This window comes from Ostrinia furnacalis, unplaced genomic scaffold, assembly GCF_004193835.3.
Source record: "Ostrinia furnacalis isolate ACB-3 unplaced genomic scaffold, ASM419383v2 OfSCF4239, whole genome shotgun sequence".
NCBI classification, from domain to species: domain Eukaryota; kingdom Metazoa; phylum Arthropoda; class Insecta; order Lepidoptera; family Crambidae; genus Ostrinia; species Ostrinia furnacalis.
The window spans coordinates 774,748-793,370 of record NW_021134478.1 but is presented as its reverse complement, the minus strand read 5'-3'; the positions used below and the strand labels follow the sequence as shown (position 1 = coordinate 793,370).

Sequence of the window (18,623 nt, the reverse complement as noted above, 5' to 3'; positions counted from 1 at the left end):
CCAAATCTTCCTCATTTTGTCCATAGCAGACCTAGTGACTGCGTTGCGTCGCTTGATTTCGTCTATGCACCCGCCTTCATTGGATATCAATGCCCCAAGATAAATGTATGATTTAACAACCTCGCAATTCCCTATGTGTGTAATCCCTGGTAAGTTGTTATTGGCGCGGTCGACAATCATCATTTTGGTTTTTGTGCGATTTATTTTCAATCCAAATTCTCGGCTTGTAGCTTCCATCTTGTGCAGCAGATCTTCCATATGACGAGCATCAGTAGCGAATAAGGTCGTGTCATCCGCATATCGCAAGTTGGAGATCCTTTTACCGCCAATTACGACTCCGTCCGTCCAATCTTCTAAGGCAATTCTCATTATCATCTCTGTATAGATGTTGAAAAGTAGCGGTGAAATAATGCAGCCCTGGCGTACTCCTGCATCCGGATGGAAATGACTCGACAGCGTTTCATCTGTTTTTACTGATGCCAATCCGCTCTCGTACAGGCGTCTGAGCAAGTGGACAAGATGTTTCGGCGTGCCCATTTCCAGCAAAAATCCCCATAAAACTGGCCACCTCACCGAGTCGAATGCTTTCGAGAAGTCTACAAAGCAGATATATGTAGGCTTGTTGAACTCTCTCGCTTTCTCGATGATCTGGCGCACTGTAAAAATTTGCTCGCGGGTGCCCTTTCCTTTTACAAACCCATCCTTATCGCTCGCGCGTAATTATATTGCTGTCGCGACTGTGCGACTGGCACCCGCAGTGAGTGTGCGAGCGCGATAGCAACATAATTACGCGCGAGCGATAAGGATGGGTAGCTTGGGGTCATTGGACGGGATTCTACGTGCTCACGGACCAGGCTTTACAAGCGGGTCACGCGGCTCACCTCGACCTCGACCCCGTCCCACGTGACCGCGACGACCTCGGACGGCGAGGCGGCGGCCGTGGCGCCCGACGGCTGCTTGCGGCCGCGCCGCGAGATCGTGTAGTGCAACGGGTCGTGTCCCTCGCGCCGGATCATCTCTGGCAGGATGCGCCGTCGCGCGTTGATGAACCAGTTGCATACCTGCGGGGAAGATTGAGGATAAGTTGGTGATATTTGTAAGTTGACATCTTAAAGTAGGCGCACACCGTTGATTTTTAGTAGGCCGATAGTTGTGCCCGATTTGAAATTGTATGAAGAATCGGCCAAATCGAATCGGCGTTGTGTACGCACTCCCATACATGCCCATACTGATCAACTGCCCGACTAAACTATCAGCCGACGAAAAGCAACGGTGTGCGCCTACTCTTAGGCTGAGATGCACCATCTTATTTTATCTTTGACAAACGACAATCTGTCAAACTCCATACAAAAAACACAGGTCATCGTTAAAACGGTCAAAGGTGGTGCAACTCAGTCTTGGAGTTTATGAAGAAACGGGACTATTCCCAACTCTCGTTCCCCTGCTGCGACTCCTGTGTAGCCAGGATCTACAGCTTGGCCTCCAATGAAACCCAACCAGTGAAGGTTGAGTAGTCCCTGGGAATAACTGTCTTGGAACCCGCAACGAATTTAATCAGAAGAATATAGGAGGAGTTCGAAATATAATATTGAATTCCCTCCGTGTAAAGCGGGAGACAGATGTCAAGTAAACTGCGTACCTCGCTGGAATGCGACTCTCCCTCGCACTCGCGTTCGTTCGTACCAGAGCTTCGTTGTTTTTTTTTATGTGACAAGAGGCAAACGAGCAGACTGATCACCTGATGGTAAGTGATTACCGTCGCCCATAGACACCTGCAGTCCCAAGGGCGTTACAGGTGCGTTGCCGGCCTTTAAGGTGAAGATACGCTTTCTTCTTGAAAGCTTGCAGGTCGTATCCGTCCGGAAACACCACAAACGACAGTCCATTCCACAGTTTGGTTGTACGGGGCAAGAAGTTTCTAGAGAAACGTACTGTTGTGGACTGCCAACCATCTAAGTGATGGGGATGGAAGTGCTGTCGGGTTGTGACGTCACGGCTGCCAAGTGCGCAGTTAACCTGACCGGTTTGTAAAGGTAATTTTTCAATATACTCACTTGCAAAACCGTCAAATTGGCTTCTTGACTGAGCGTGAGCTTCTCCGCGTCGCTGGGATACGCGTTGTACCGGTGGTCGTAGAGCCACCGCTTGAGGATCTTGACGGAAGGCTTGGGCAGGTTTCCGCGCCGTTTGCGCACAGCAATCATGCCGGGCGGCGGGCCCAGGTGACCGTGCACCATGCTGACGCGCCGCGACCGGTCCGCTTCGCCGTCCGTGCCGCTCTCATTGTCGTCCGTTGATGACGTCGACGGGAAACGGTCGCGGGCTGCAAAGAAATATGTTCTGGTTAAGGATTTTTTAAGTTCAGTCTACAGCCTACAGGTAGAGAAAATATATTTAAAGCACCTACATATTAATAACTCAAAGGTGACTGACTGACATAGTGATCTATCAACGCACAGCCTAAAACACTGGACGGATCGGGCTGAAATTTGGCATACAGGTAGATGTTATTATTAGAGATGAAACGGATATCCGGTAACTATCCGGTAGGCCGGATATCCGGCCTAAATTTACTATCCGGCCGGATACCGGATAGTAACTCACTATCCGGCCGGATACCGGATATTAAAAAACTACGACAATAAAGTGAAATGCATTAATCTTTGAGGTAAATATCAATAAAATGGCTTATAATAATGACGGCTTAAAGTCCAAAAAGTTACAAAAAAGCCTTTCAAAATACTTATTTCTTTTTCTGGGCTATTTACTCTAATGACGAATACATAAATAGTAAATATCTGTTAATGTCGAAATATTACCAATAGGCTAGATGAAAAAATTTCAATTATTTGTCCGTCAGACAGATAATTAGAAAATATTAGACTCATATTTTTTATTTTCTTTCATAATTAAATAATAACAGTGCTACATCGAGTTGAAATGGCGCGATACGTCACGCTTGAGTAGAATTTTTCAACTATAATATTAATTTTCGCTATTCAATCACACACACACGATGGCAACCGGAATCGCCCGAATTGATCTATTCGGATTCGGACGGATTCGATTTTCGAAAAGTGTGACTTGTCTAAGTCTTCTGATCGCGTTCGAAGCACCTGTGCGACGCTAAAATCGTCACGACATGCAACGAGACAATGGGCCAACTATCCGGCCAGATATCCGGTATCCGGCCAAACAACTATCCGTTTCATCTCTAGTTATTATGACGTAGGCATCCGCTAAGAAAGGATTTTACGAAACTCCACCCCTAAGGGGGTAAAACGGGATCCACGCGTACGAAGTCGCGGGCGGCCGCTAGTAACTACATAAGACGTTACAGTTGTATAGTGGATTGTTTCATCCACGAAGACGCGCCCTACCAATGTTTGGTCAAGGCAAGCGCGGGGTGCGGAGAGTTTGATCCGAGCAATCCAAGCGTCATTATTGTAGTGTGCGTGTGCACTCATGGATAATTTAGCGTACCGATAACACTCAAACATTAGCAGAAGAATGGTGGGGCGCGTCTTCGTGATTGAAACGATCTATAAGCTTTCTTTTTTAACCCAAAGACAACCATTGCTGGAAAAAAGCCTTCTCTACCAAGGCTCCCTGAATCCTTCACCAGGCCGACTGTTCATTTTCCACTGAAAATATTTTAATCTGTCTCAAATATGTTACCGCAGATTTTTATCATAAAGTTATGTAAACAAGCTTGTTTGAAATACATATAGTAATCCATTTAGTTTTAACAAGCGTGTCGTCCGTTGACCATAGCCAGCCGCTGATCAAACAATAATATGTCGGCTGTGCGTCTATTACGTGAATGCGATCGACACCAATCCCTATCTAGCTGGATAGCGACTAGTGGCTATGGTTCGTGCACGGGCTGAAGCTAATCTACTTTCAACTATGTAAAGTTTTTCACTACCCCGGTTTCTAAGCTGATTTTGGAATAAAAATTATATTATTAGATTAGGTGCGGATTATTAAAGGCAAACTCAACGTATACTTGTAAACAAGTATTGTAGCGAAAGCGGGTTAGATGTGTATGTCAGGTAGGTATGAACCTATTAAAAATCAAGAATAGATTCACGTTTGAGATTCCTCTGAAGTTCAATCAACCACGAATAAACTTTTGACTGTTTTAGAATTTGAGCCTGATATTGTCCTAATTTTCTTAGTATCGGACACTTGCTTTTGGTTAAGTAACTCAGGAACCAGACCAGTTCCAGTTTATGGGACTTACCATGGCAACCATGAGATTAAATGAGTCATAGGTGCTTTAGCGAGAGCTGTAAATGGTCGTCTTAACGTAATTACCGCTGGACCTGACAACACTTCACGAGTCAACACAGAGCGGCAGAATCAGGTCACGCGTATCACATCCATGACTGTACCATAAGTAGGCGCGACGTCGTGCGACTTACAGTAAGGCGAAGAGCGATGTAATGGGAATGCAGGCTAGATGTGAGAAGCTACATTTATAGGGAAGCGAGGTTCAGGGAATGATTCTACCGTAGCAACCATGATATTCAAGTCATAGGCGCCTTAGCAATGGGCTAGATGTGAGAAGCTACATTATGGAAGCGACGTTCAGGGAATGATTCTACCGTAGCAACCATGCTATTAAAGTCATAGGCGCCTTAGCAATGGACGGTAAACGGTCGTCTTAACGTAATTACCACTGGACCTGACAACGCTTCACGAGTCAACACAGAGAATCAGGTCACGCGTGTCACGCGCTGTATACGTGCGCTAGGGCAGCGAGTTAGCGAATGCATTAGAATTTCAACGCTGAAAACCAAACAAACTTTCTTGAGTTTTGAAAGAAGGAAAGAAAAATCGTTTATTAGTTTTTGAACTAAAAGGGAACTACTTAGCAGAACACAACGCGCTGGTATTCTGTGGAAGTCACAGCCACAGTTTTAATTTGAAGTAACTTGAAAAAAATTGCCGAAATAAATTCAAAGAAATTAACGATTAATTAATTACTCGACATTCTTATAATTTTATCATTCTTCTGCAAAGACAGAGCCGATTTGGATAGTCTAACTAATTTACAGAAAAGGATGTGTATGACGTGTGGCAGTAACACACGTTTCTTTAAAAAAAATATCGGTCCTTTGTTGGCCTAGCGGTTCCTGTATTGGAGTACACTATGCGAAAGGTCGCGGGTTCGATTCTCGCACAATACAAAACAAACATCAGATAGTATTGTTCTGCGTGTTTTCTATAATAAATGTATGCATCTTATTTACATAAAGTGTGTATATTTATTCCGTTGTATAAACACGATGTGAAGTGTAAAATGAAGTGATATTATTTACCTACTTTTACTCGACTGCGCCAGAAGGAGGGTTATTATTTATTCCCTCAGATCATAGAAGGGAATAGATGTGAAACGGGGGCGTGGCGCGTGTCTCCGCGATATGCCCAGAAACGAACATCGCCCGGGACGCCAGGTTAGTCGCGATTCAGTCGTACTGAGGAAATGTTCTCCGATATTGTTGGATAATGCGTCGTAACGTGCAATAACATAAGTGAAACGAAGAACTACAGGAACAATGAAGTCATTTACCACATGTAAGTATTGCAAATCCATTGGTATTTTGCTTATAAATAAAAAAAACTAAACATTTTTACGAACGAATTCAGTGCCGTGACATTTACTGCGATATCGAAATTAGTGGTGATAAAAATTCAAACACGTTGTACATTGACGATTTAGTTAGCAACCACTTTATGTCATGCGTAACTACTGCGCAATGTATTTTATTTCTTCCGATATCCACTGACGCGTGAAAATACACAGTACGGCCGCATGTGCCGGTCGTAACATAGTGCAGGGCTCGTGTTCTAATACGGTTTCCTATTATCGATAAATAGAAGTAAATTATTATTTTCTATTTTCTAATTTTGAATGAAAAAATCATGAGTTGCTTGCGATTTTTAAGTTTTTACAAAAACAATAACAATAGTAGAAGGGATTAGTAACTGTCAACTATGTAATTACTATAAGAGCTAGTTGAAAGCCTAATATAGGCATTATTTTTGATAAACATAGGCGGTACGAATTTCGCCATAATTAAAAAGTTAATGCGCGATAGTAGTTAATAATAATTACAGTGATCCTGTTATTATTATTAAAGTAAATAATAATATATTACCAATATTGTAAATACTGGTAAAAATCGCAAGTACCTACTTAACCCATGACTTTTCATACAAACTTTGTCAGTCTATAACTTCTATACTCCATCGATAACGACATTGAGCTTTGGTTGGGGTAAATTAATATAAGGTAACTTCATTTAGTCCCAATAATTGATTCTGAGTTTTTCGTCCATACAAAATGGAACTGACTCCTTTATAATGCAAAAATCGTTAAAGAACATAATAATAACGTATAATAATAAAAAGGTTTTCATACAAGCATTTTTTAAACCAATTTCGAGCCTTGCCCCCAGGATTTAAAGTATCGATATCATATCGACTCCATTTTATCTTTCTTCTCTCTAATTGCTTTATTTCAAAGTGTGCGTCACGTCACGCGGCCATTGATTGACCATAAGTCACGCCTTCTGGCCAATCACAGCAATTTTAAGACGATAACACATGTTGTCGTAGACTCTCAGTCGCTTTGTTTTTACACAGTTGAATGTGTGTGTGGGAGCTGTGGTGGGGGAAATGTGGGGACACTGGTTCTCGTTGTAGTTACGCACGACTTCATATCTATTCTCTTTCTATGATCTGAGTTTATTCCTCACAGATTGTATTCCATTGCGGAATTGCGACCTTTTCCTTTCAGAATTAGGATTCGGCAGTCACCCAACAGATGCAAGCGTTCCGTAGGGTGGCTGGCATCGATCGGGGTCGACGACCCAGACGCATCGCTGCAAGGACTCCCTGCACTAACTGCAACTAGACTAGTGGGGAAATAGATCTTAGGAAACCGGCAAGTACGGAGCCAATGGCTACCTACAACTACCTACATAGATGAGAAAATTCATTTGTTAAACTAAGCAGATTTACAATGCAGTTTTACTGCGTACAGATGAGACTGACATAGATTGCAGGAATCAGATGAATTTATTGGAACCAAGAATATTGCCAGTATTAACTGTTCCTTCTGTTATGAATTTGAGACCTATTTTGGAGATCTTTTTTACTATCCGAACTCGTTGTCAACTATGAATGAATGTCCCAATAGATGTTCAGTTCAGAAAAGTCCTTTCGCTATTCACAGATCACATAATCGTAAACCAGTGTTCTACTGCGATAAAACGTAAGAAACCAATTCACATTCGGCTGTATCTACGTTTGTGCACTACGCTTTATCTGTAGCCTGCACCTGGCCGAACCGCAGCGCTCTTTAGCTGCCAATGTTATTTTCAATCTGGAACAACGCTTCTCAACAACCGTCGATGTATTTGAGTAAGCACTTACTATCTATCATCTTCATCTTAAATTACGCGAGTTTGAGTATGTCGTACGTGGGACACTATTTAAGTTGTGAGCCTAACTATGAAAACAAAGTAGTTTATTATTAAAATGGTATTGATTGCGTTTATTGGTATTGTCTTTAATGATTTATGTACTTTTTAATGTGTCCGAAACACTTTTCATAGCATTTTTTCCACTCAGCTTGAGGCACCTCCAAAGCATGGTTTTTGACCGCACCGACAGTTGCTTCTGGCTACATAAATCGCTGTTCACGCATTTAATTTGAATATATGGGTACCAAAAGAAATGTTTAGATTCCAAGCAAAAATTTTGTAGCGTTGGATCTGTTAATTTCATATTTTGAGTGTTCAAATAGTCAGTTGTTTGACGAGACGTGTAAAAGCTCACATTTTCGTCACGAATGGCGATTTGACTATGCTGGTCAGTTTCCCTTATTAAACTGAAGATTTTTGGAAAAAAAGTGGCTGTTTACTATTAAGAATTAACCATTCTAAATTTCTCTAGTGACGTTTCTGTCATATAATCGGATATTTCGGAAAAATAGGCGACCGTAAGTTTCAAAGTGTTCCGAGCGCATGGGACTTTTGTTGGAATTGGTTCAGGGTCATTCCATGACAAATGTTACCGAGGGTGAAAAACTAAATATGTTCTTTTCGCATTAAATCTAATGAATTTTGAAAGTAAACATTCCAAATAATAATGTACAACAAAAAAAAACTAAAAGAAACAAGTTATTTTTAAGTTATTAGTCTTCAAAATCTATACTTAAGTCAACTGTCTGAATGATCATTTTCTCTCCAATTATTGGTAATACGATTTAAAAAAAACTATCAATCTGTGAAACGTTTTGCCACTATATGATTCGAGGGTATTTATCATAGTATTGGTAGATAGCGTCATAGTCCCAAAAAAATGGATAATCATCAAGTTTTAAGTGTGTTTTCTTGTTACTTCGGCGATGTAACACCCGAAACAGAAAAACAGGTATTTGTTTTATTATTGTACCTTACACATGGATTAGGGTAACAATATTTGGTAAAAGTAAGGTCATGGTAGTAATGATTTCAAATACTAACTAATATCTGAGCATGATACTAATTTAGTATGTTTCTTTCTTGATTAAAAACTGTAACACCCGAAACGTTTCGGGTATTACATTTTTATTTATATGTCGATAATGTGTGTATATTGCTTAGAGAAGTGAAAAAGTATTACTGTGAGGGTCCTTTGACCTCCCACTAGCGCTGGCATCGGAAAAGGAGTCATATTTCTCAATTTAAGACTTTTTTTAAATGTCGACTTAACACTAAAATTAAGGTATTGCTAAAAAGTGTCGATTTTTGACATTTCCAATAAATATCGTAATTAGAAATTAAAGTAATGCGATTTCAAGCCAAAAACAATAGAAAAAGCTATATTCTGAAGAAAAATTAAACTTGAACTTTGTATATTTTTTAAAAAAAGCTGCTTCGTAATTTCAAACCAGAATTCGCTCTATTTGTGTTTATTTGTTGTACTCCTTATTTTGTAGTACCTAGAGACTAATTAAAACACCGATTTTATCGATAAATCGCGTTGAATTTTCGTACTCGTAACACCCGAAACAGAACCATTGTAACACCCGAAACAAAGAAAAAATTTATAAAAAAATAGTAAAACGTTTTATTTAACAGTGATTGTATGTTACATGGTTTGTAAATGTCATACTTTAGAAGTCCTGTAAGTTTTAGGTATGATTCCTTAAGAAAATTCGCTAAATTTCGAGTAAATGCAGCAACAGTCAGAACATAGAGGCAAAATCTCGTAACGCCCGAAACGCACACTTTTCGATTCATATTTTCGTTATCCTACATTCTAAGCTGTACAAACTTTATTATTTAGATAAAACAACTAAAAACGGACAGATTAAGGCGCTAACATTATTAAAATACTATTTCAAAATACATGAAATTGTTGAATATGTGTGTACGAACGTAACACCCGAAACGATGGAATGACCCTTCATCTTAAAACACCTCCATAGTCGATAGCTGTTTATTTTCAGGATCATTATGCATAGATCCTTAATTCGTCAACTGTCACAATTTTAAAAACGGCTTTTAAAGCTTTTTAAACACATTTATCAAACATTTCCAAGGACTAAACGACACAAGCGTCCTATAGAGCGTTTGAAAAATTTTGTGACATCCGTAAAGAAAAAAACGTATTAACCATAATATGGTCATACAGTATTTTATTACTGCTAGTGGAATTAATGCTTAGGATTATCTCAATCCTACGATATATCACATGACGAGGTTCCTCTTTCATTTTTCTGACAACATCAATGTTTTCCGCCGCTATTAGTCATTTTGGACGACTTTCGCAAAGTTCACAGGTGAGCCAATGGCATACAATATATACTTCTTAAACTTGCATTTTACAATGGTAAAGGACAGATCTTAATCACCAAAAGAGAAATTTAGCTGACCGCTTCAGTTTTGTATCGATTAACCACGTCGAAAGTCATAATAAATCTTCGCGCAAAAATTTCCGCAAGTCAATTCCATGTTTTTGTAGTCAAGATAATTTTCAATTCAATGTTAATAATAAAAAACGTGCTCAAATGATAAAAAGTTTTGAATGAGGTTGTAGTCAAAAATGTCAAACTTTTCATTAAAAGTATCAGATGTCGTCTAACAACACGTTATGTTGTCGAGGCTCACAACTTAAATAGTGCCCTAGTACATGAATCACGATGTAATAGATAACAAAGCAATACTAATAATATACAATCAATGTCAAGAGTAGTTAATTTATAAATTGATAATCTTCTAATAGATTGCGGCATCAGACAAGAAATTCTCAGCATAAAGAGCCGTAGGTAATCTATACTTATAATAAATCTGTAAAGAGGTCAATTCTGTACATGAAATATATTTTCAAAATAACTATCAGGGGGTGATTAGTGATCGATACTGATGCCAAAAATGCAATCAGCAAAATTTTTGTCTGTCTGTCTGTCTGTCTGTCTGTCTGTCTGTCTGTCTGTCTGTCTGTCTGTCTGTATGTTCCTTATAGAAACAAAAACTACTTGACGGATTTTAACGAAACTTGGTACAATTATTCTTCATACTCCTGGGCAGGTTATAGGATACTTAGGAATTCCCACGGGAACGGGAATTAGCGGGAANACTTGACGGATTTTAACGAAACTTGGTACAATTATTCTTCATACTCCTGGGCAGGTTATAGGATACTTAGGAATTCCCACGGGAACGGGAATTAGCGGGAAAATCCTTTTGTATGAAAAATCTAAACCGCTTAAGTTAGACGCTTGAAATTTGGCATGCAGGTACCTTAGTAAACTTAAAGCTTAGTTACAACAGGATAATGCAAAATTCCCAAGGGAACGGGAGTTAGTGGGAAAAAACATTTGTATGAAAAAATCTGAACCGCGTAAGATAGATGAAGGGGGGGTAAAAGGAGATCCACGCGTACGAAGTCGCGGGCGGCCGCTAGTGAATAAATAAATCATATTGAAATAAAATCTACTAAGCTCATATTGCTAGTTCTATTTGACTTTTCACATTTAAAAGTACTGAATCGATTTTGATGATGAAATTTCAGACCCAGGGAAAACATCCGTTTTTATTTCGGTTTATGAAAGGGAGATACGCGTGCGATGAAGGCGATCTTTGACACTTTGTTTACGCTGGGCCTGACGAAGCCGCGGTAAAAACTAGTACTACAATCCCAACTAATATTATAAATGCGAAAGTAACTCTGTCTGTCTGTCTGTCTGTCTGTTACGCTTTCCCGCTTAAACCTCGCAACCGATTTTGATGAAATTTGGCATAGAGATAGTTTGAGTCCCGGGAAAGAACATAGGATAGTTTTTATCCCGGTTTTTGAAACAGGGACGCGCGCGATAAAGTTTTTCTGTGACAGACAAAATTCCACGCGGGCGAAGCCGCGGGCGGAAAGCTAGTAAGTAATAAAACTTTCAAATAGCATTGAATATTAATTTATTCAAGTTTCAGCGGATATGTGTCAAAGTCCACGCTTACGCCGCACATCAAGTTTCGCCGTAAGCAAATAAGCCACGGTCGTGAAAACAATACTGCGATAATGAGCATTAGGCATTGTTCACACCAAACGAAATAGCGACGAGAAGTTGGCGTTAGGCCCGTTTTCCACCAAGGCTAGGCGGAGCGGAGCGAAAAAGTGTTTTGATTAACCAATCAGATTTAAATGTTTGGCCAAACATTGGCTTCTTGTTGTTGCATGCTAAGAAATATTTTACCGTGTCTGCCGCAGAAAAGACAAAAATTTCTTCGAACCTAGCTACGAAATTTTGTCCCCCGCGTGTCGTACCTAGCGCAGACATTGCAGACAATAATTATTTCTTGGTCAGCGCCGGAGGAATGTACACAGTTCATGTGTAGATAGTAGAAACGACAAGAATTCTTGTTATAGGCCCCGTGACTTTTCTTGCGTGTACAAGCGGCCTTACAGTCAGCGGCCCACAATACGCTGGTCTGAACAATGCCTTACGTTTTGTAATACGCGCACGTTTGACCGACGCCACCACTTGTGCTGTGATGAAATGAGATTTGCATATCGTTAGTGCGAATGTGTGCGCTTCCGATAACATAACATAACGCAAATTGCAAATTGCGATAAACTCACCCTGTAGGTAGAGGGATGTACTCTATCAAAAATAAATTAAAACTTATTAATCTTATTATTCACACTTTATTGATAACTAGCTTTTGCCCGCGGCTTCACCCGTGTGAAATTTAGTTAGTCACAGATTGTCACAAATTATAACCTATAAATGTTATTCTGGGCTATAAACAATACTATAAAGTTTCATCAAAATCCGTTCAGTAGTTTTTGCGTGAAAGAGTAAACATCCAGACTTCCAAATAAACTTTAGCATTTATAACATTAGTAGGATTACAGCGAAGTTAATATAATAATTTCCACTATCAAAGAACTTGATAAGTGTTCGACGGCGAAAAATTTTGTTTGTACCAAACTTGGCGCCATTTTCATTTAGGGCTCTTAGGTACTTATTTTTCATCATTGGAAGAAAAAAGAAATTCCATTTTAACAGAAACACAACTTACACAAAATAATAAATGATACCAAAACATGTGCAAATTACTCGAAAGTCACCACATTTTGGTGTGGTGTGTGTCACATGTGTACTTTGCGGACTACAATCGAAAAACATTTTTAAAGCCTATTGATGCATAATAGTATAGCTTAGTCAAATTACTAGAAATTATATTTAATAGTATAGTTATATCAATTCTAGTAACTTACTTTGTTTGTGTATTGTAACAAAATGAATAAAATAAATAAATTACTGTAGCATCAAAAGCTGTCAGTCCGGTGGTTGAATGCTAGTCTCCAATACAATGAGATTAGAACGCAAGGCGCGACACTTCCGCAAACGCAAGTCTACGTTTAAATAGAGCTGCTGCCCGTTGCATAATGACATCCAATGCTGATACTGTCTGGGATGTTGTTGATAGGTGAGATCAGAATAGTGAACCCATCAAAAACAATACTTGTCAAAAAAACCAAGTCTCTAGGTTAGGTTAGGTTAGAACAGTGACCCTTAATGCGCGAAGGCGAGCGAAGCGTGCCGCGGCAGCGGCCGCCGAGCGCTAGAATCACCTCTATTGTTAATGAATCATGTGGAAATTTCGATACAAAGAATGAAATAAGGAAATTAATGTAGAACAAATTTTATATTAACTCCCCACTAAACAAAATAATAACCATAAGCTAATTTGTATACCATTCTATGCACCAATCAAATTATTTTGTAAATAGTTTATCGTGAAATATTTTTGCCTAATGAAACATTTGGCAAACCATACTTTGCCTAACAATAATTTGCTAAACAATAATATGCCAAAAAAAACATTTGCGAATTAAAAGTTTGCAATAAGTTGCTTTGCCAAATGTGAATTTGCCAAATGAAAATTTGCGAAACGTTGTTTGCGATGTGATAATTTGGGAAACGTTTTTTGGCCAAACATTAGTAATCCCTGAAATAATCATGATGATGATGACGAATGAGATTAACAAATCAATAAGTAAGGGTCTAAACATTTAAAATGCCATAATAATTTGATATGATTGATTACTATGATGTTTATTCCATTTAGTTAAAAATACAGTACTCTTTATAACGACACTCTATTTAATGAAAAACTCCTTATAACGTCGAAATATATACGCATTATCAACTTATAAATAAAAATGTAATACCCGAAACGTTTCGGGTGTTACAGTTTTTAATCAAGAAAAAAACATACTAAATTAGTATCAAGCTCAGATATTAGTTAGTGTTTGAAATCATTACTACCATGACCTTACTTTTACCAAATATTGTTACCCTAATCCATGTGTAAGGTACAATAATAAAACAAATACCTGTTTTTTTGTTTCGGGTGTTACATCGCCGAAGTAACAAGAAAACACACTTAAAACTTGATGATTATCAATTTTTTTGGGACTATGACGCTATCTACCAATACTATGATAAATACCCTCAAATCATGTAGTGGCAAAATGGTTCACAGATGGATAGTTTTCTTTAAATCGTACTACCAATAATAAGAGAGAAAATGATCATTCAAACAGTTGACTTATGTATAGACTTTGAAGACTAATAACTCAAAAATTACTTGTTTCTTCCAAATTTTTTTTGTTGCACCTTATAATTTGGAATGTTTACTTTCTAAATTCATAAGATTTAATGCGAAAAGAACATATTTAGTTTTTCACCCTCGGTAACATTTGTCATGGAATGACCCTATATGGCAACCGTTGGCATCAGTTTCTGTCTATGCTGTGATGTGGTTTTATTTTACCAAATACAATGTGTACGTCTATCTACTTATCTAACCGAGTTGAGTGGGTTGTGAACGAATACCTGAAATCTAGTCATAAACATAATTAAAACAAAGGAGTGTTAAAAACAAAAAGTGACTGAAACTTGAAAAAAGTGAGACTTAAAGAGCAAATGGACTTTGTACAAAAAATAAACTACTTAATTCGTTACAGCATTAAAGAACTTGAGCGAGCAAGTATTAGGACCAAGTACATAAACTTTACAATAACGTTTAATGTAAAACTAATAGAATTTAAGCTTCAATATTGTTCTCAAATATCTTTGATTTGTTTGAAATACAAGAATGGGGGGTTTAATGTAATATTTTGATTTGAAAAACTTGATTCAAACTTTTAAAAACTGAGCCAAACAAACAAAACGACTATAGCGCCGCCTGGCGGAGCGCGTGATCGATCCGGCCCGCGCGTCCGCCATCTTGTATGCCATGACCGCTTCTGTCAATATTCTGTCATCAAGACATTTTACAAAAGTCAAAAGGATATCAATAACAACAACAAACAACATGATTTCTATAGCAGTTACCAATTTATGTCTTGCAGAAAACCAGGAAACTTTGGCTAGTCATCAACGTTTAGGCAATAGGCAGCTAAATTACTTTCTAAAAATAGCTCACACACGTGCCAAATTTCGAGGCTCTACGTTAAGTTCTGAGCGATCTACATTAACTTGATTAATACTAGTTATATTTAATTCCTGATAACTATAACGGCAGACCATGAAAAATAATAGAAATCAAGGGTTACAGAGCAGAAACTGTGCCCAGGGTGTAATCAAGCATTTCTTTCAGTCGCATTGGCGCCATTTTACTTTTACGAGATCGCGTTCCTCGGTGACGTAACAGGCCTAAATTCCTTTGCAAATGATTTTAAAGGGTTCGTAATGGGAAAATATTCTATTTCTATTGGAATTTTAGGTGGGAAAAGGCCTTGTTTTTATTTAAATGTCACCTTGACGTATCATGTCAATTTGACATGCCATGGCGGAAACGTGGCGTCGTTTTGGACCGGCTTGCTTACCTCCAGGGGATGTTGATTGTTGTCTGTTGGCAACCCGGGCGTCCCTGATGATCTCCCGGGTCAGTTCCCTTACGTCGCGACGCTGTTGAAATGCTGCCATATCGGGCCGGTCGCGTTGTTCTTGTGCTATACCGGCCGTAGGAGGTAACATCGTAACTTAATCCATGCGCACAAAGCTTTCTTCACTCGTACACACTAATAATGTCTGTCCAATATCAAAAAACACTCATTTAACAAATGTTTTGGTCGAAAAATAAAAATAATTCGACAAAACTACGCACAGCAAACCGAACCGAGCGCAACTGACGTACGGGGGACGGCGGGAAGCTACAGCGCCGTCGCGCTGTTGTCTCTTTCGCTCACAAGGTGTGTCGTATGACTGTCTCGCTCGCACGGTAACGCTTCGATGACAGAAAGGGAAATCAAATGTCAAAACAAAGCGTGGGCTGTTCAAAATGTCAAACTGCCAATCGTTCGTTTACAAAAATAATGAAGTGACATCTACACTATTTTGTTTGAACTACTGCAAAAATTGGCACAATCTATTTTTAACCGATTTCGAAAAAGTGAGATTTGATTTGCTATTCAACATCGGCTTCTATAATTTTTTACCAAAATTTTATTTATTTACGTAACGTCGCGTTGCTTGTGTTTGGTGTCACGGTGTGTGTAATAAATAAGTAAATCTGCGCCACAGATATGGATTAGGGATCTGCACGGTTGATTGAGGCCGTTAAAAATAATAATTGTGTTAGTGTAGGAATGAATTACTATTTTCAACCGACTTCAAAAAAAGGAGGAGGTTCTCAATTCGACCCGTATGTTTTTTTTTTTTTTTTTTTTTTTTTTTTTTTTTTTTTTTTTTTTTTTTTTTTTTTTTTTTTTTCTATGTTTGTTACGCGATAGCTCCGCCAATTATGAACCGATTTGAACAAATCTTTTTTCAGCGTATAGGTAATATCTCAAGGGTGGTCCCATTTAAATTTAAGAATAAAAAAAACAACCCCCAAGGGTGGAAAATTGGGGATGAACTTTTTTATACGCAATATCTCCGCCGATTATAAACCAATTAGAACGATTACTATTTTGTTGAATAGGTATTATCAAAAGGGTGGTTTCATGCGAATTTGAAGAAAATATTTCACCCCCAAGGGTGGAAAATTGGGGATGAACTTTTTTATACGCAATATCTCCGCCGATTATGAACCAATTTGAACGATTATTTTTTTGTTGAATAGGTATTATCAAAAGGGTGGTTTCATGCGAATTTGAAGAAAATTTTCACCCCCAAGGGTGGAAAATTGGGGATGAACTTTTTTATAATATACATTAAGAATATGGTCTCAATGTACTGCCTACCTTCAGTGGTAACATCAAGGTAATAATTAGTCAACTAAAAAGCAAGAAATAAGTTAAATTTTATAAAAAAAAATAAAACCGACTCCAAAAAACCTACACTAAAAAGCAGAATAATAATTACTAATTACCTACTTATTTATTAGGACGAATTATTAATATTTATGTAGGTATACCATGATTGATACTTCTGGAGTCGGTGCCGGCAAACTTTACATGTTTCATAATCTTGGCACCGACTCCAGAAGTATCAATCATGGTATACCTACATAAATATTAATAATTCGTCCTAATAAATAAGTAGGTAATTAGTAATTATTATTCTGCTTTTTAGTGTAGGTTTTTTGGAGTCGGTTTTATTTTTTTTTATAAAATTTATGCACTCCCTTGTGAAGCAAAGTAACTTTAATTAACTTTACATTTCGAATAGATTGTCCTTTTAAACTTTTGTTAACGAATTACCTAATTTTATTAATAAAATTGAACCCAGAACCTCCGAGTTAATAAGGAGTTAAGATAATATACCACTGAGCCAATGGTTCCCAATCTTTTCATGAGCAGGGACCATTTTGAATTTTTTATTGTTCACAGAAACCATTAAAAAAACCGAGATAAAGTGAAACCAAAAAGTCTATCTAAAATAAATATGATTTTTAAGAGGACGACTTGATTTAGGAAATCGTCTGAATTAAAAAAGTACCTAATTTCGCATTAATTTGATTTTTGAGGCATATTTCTGTACAAGCTCAATATAGGTAATACTACGAATAATATTTAATACTTAGCCTATGTATGATGGGCCTCTCATCATGACACGCGAAGTCTACCGCTCGCGAAATTTAAAATCGTTCGCGGACCATCATCATGACCATAAATATTTCCTCCTATGACTCCTGCGGACCATCTGTGGTCCGCGGACCGCTGGTTGGGAACTCCTTGGTTAAACCGATGCACGATGATGAGAGCAGGCGGTGGTCATCTGCAGCTGCTGCAGTTACGCAGTGAGCTAATAAAAGTATGTGGCCATAACAACAATGTTAACAGCATTGTTGTGTTTCGGCAGTTAGAGGTAAGATAGTCAGTTCCTCTGTGGTTGAGGATTCCGGGTGAAGCTCGCTTCCACTTTCGGCCTGGTCATCACTTACCGTCAGGTGAGATACAGGCCAAGAGCTTCCTCGTTGTGGATAAAAAAATACTCTTATCACTTTATATTATTTTGCTCGCAAGCAGTTTGTGTTCGTTGGAAGATTGGATTCGCGGCCCCTGGCCTGGGCCTACATATTCCTGACATATTCCTGTTGGAAACTACCCAATACCCATCCATCACTGATTTAGGTCTATTTTCCTTATAAAGAAGTTTAATTGTAAAAAGACTTGTCAATACTGTAATTTATTCCCGTTAATCGGGGATAAACGACATACATTAACCCTGAAATCGGAGCAATCCAACACCACAGTTTTTTTATAACCGTTGCCGTTGGGCTATACCTACTAAGTGAGTACATAGGATTTTTAATGACCTGTTGTACCTATCCTATGTAAGATATCGATTACGTGTTATTCGACATTAGTATCTGTTTAGGTTTTATCGAAAACTGTTCATCCAATGTCTAGACATTACTAGTAATGAAAGTATGTAACTAGCTAAGCCTAACTTTGTGTTAAGTGTATTTAATGAACGGTTACCACGTAAATTACTAGCTATACTTAACATTTTGCAATTAGTGCCTCTAGTTAGTTTCTAGACAAAATATTTAGTTAGTATGTTTATTAGAAAAGGCTCAATGTATGTAAAATCAACTATAAATTCTTGTATTATGTAATGTACCTACCTAAAACAGTATTATAAGATCAGAAATAAAAAAATAAAA

The 18,623-nt window shown here is 38.2% G+C and overlaps 1 protein-coding gene across 2 annotated transcripts in view; it reads right to left on the bottom strand.

Moving 5' to 3' along the window:
• The window catches only part of Achi (achintya), a 31,644-nt gene extending 15,908 nt beyond the window's left edge, over positions 1-15,736 (bottom strand). The window contains exons 1-3 of one of the 2 annotated variants that reach the window (XM_028313370.1): positions 15,397-15,736; positions 2,055-2,323; positions 882-1,061 (exon numbers count right to left, since the gene is read on the bottom strand). In XM_028313370.1, coding sequence (XP_028169171.1) covers positions 882-1,061; positions 2,055-2,323; positions 15,397-15,547 — 600 coding nt within the window. In that variant the 5' untranslated portion in view covers positions 15,548-15,736. The remainder of the gene's footprint in view (positions 1-881; positions 1,062-2,054; positions 2,324-15,396) is intronic. The other variant, XM_028313371.1, reaches the window with a different exon arrangement.
• Positions 15,737-18,623: the final 2,887 nt, after the last annotated feature.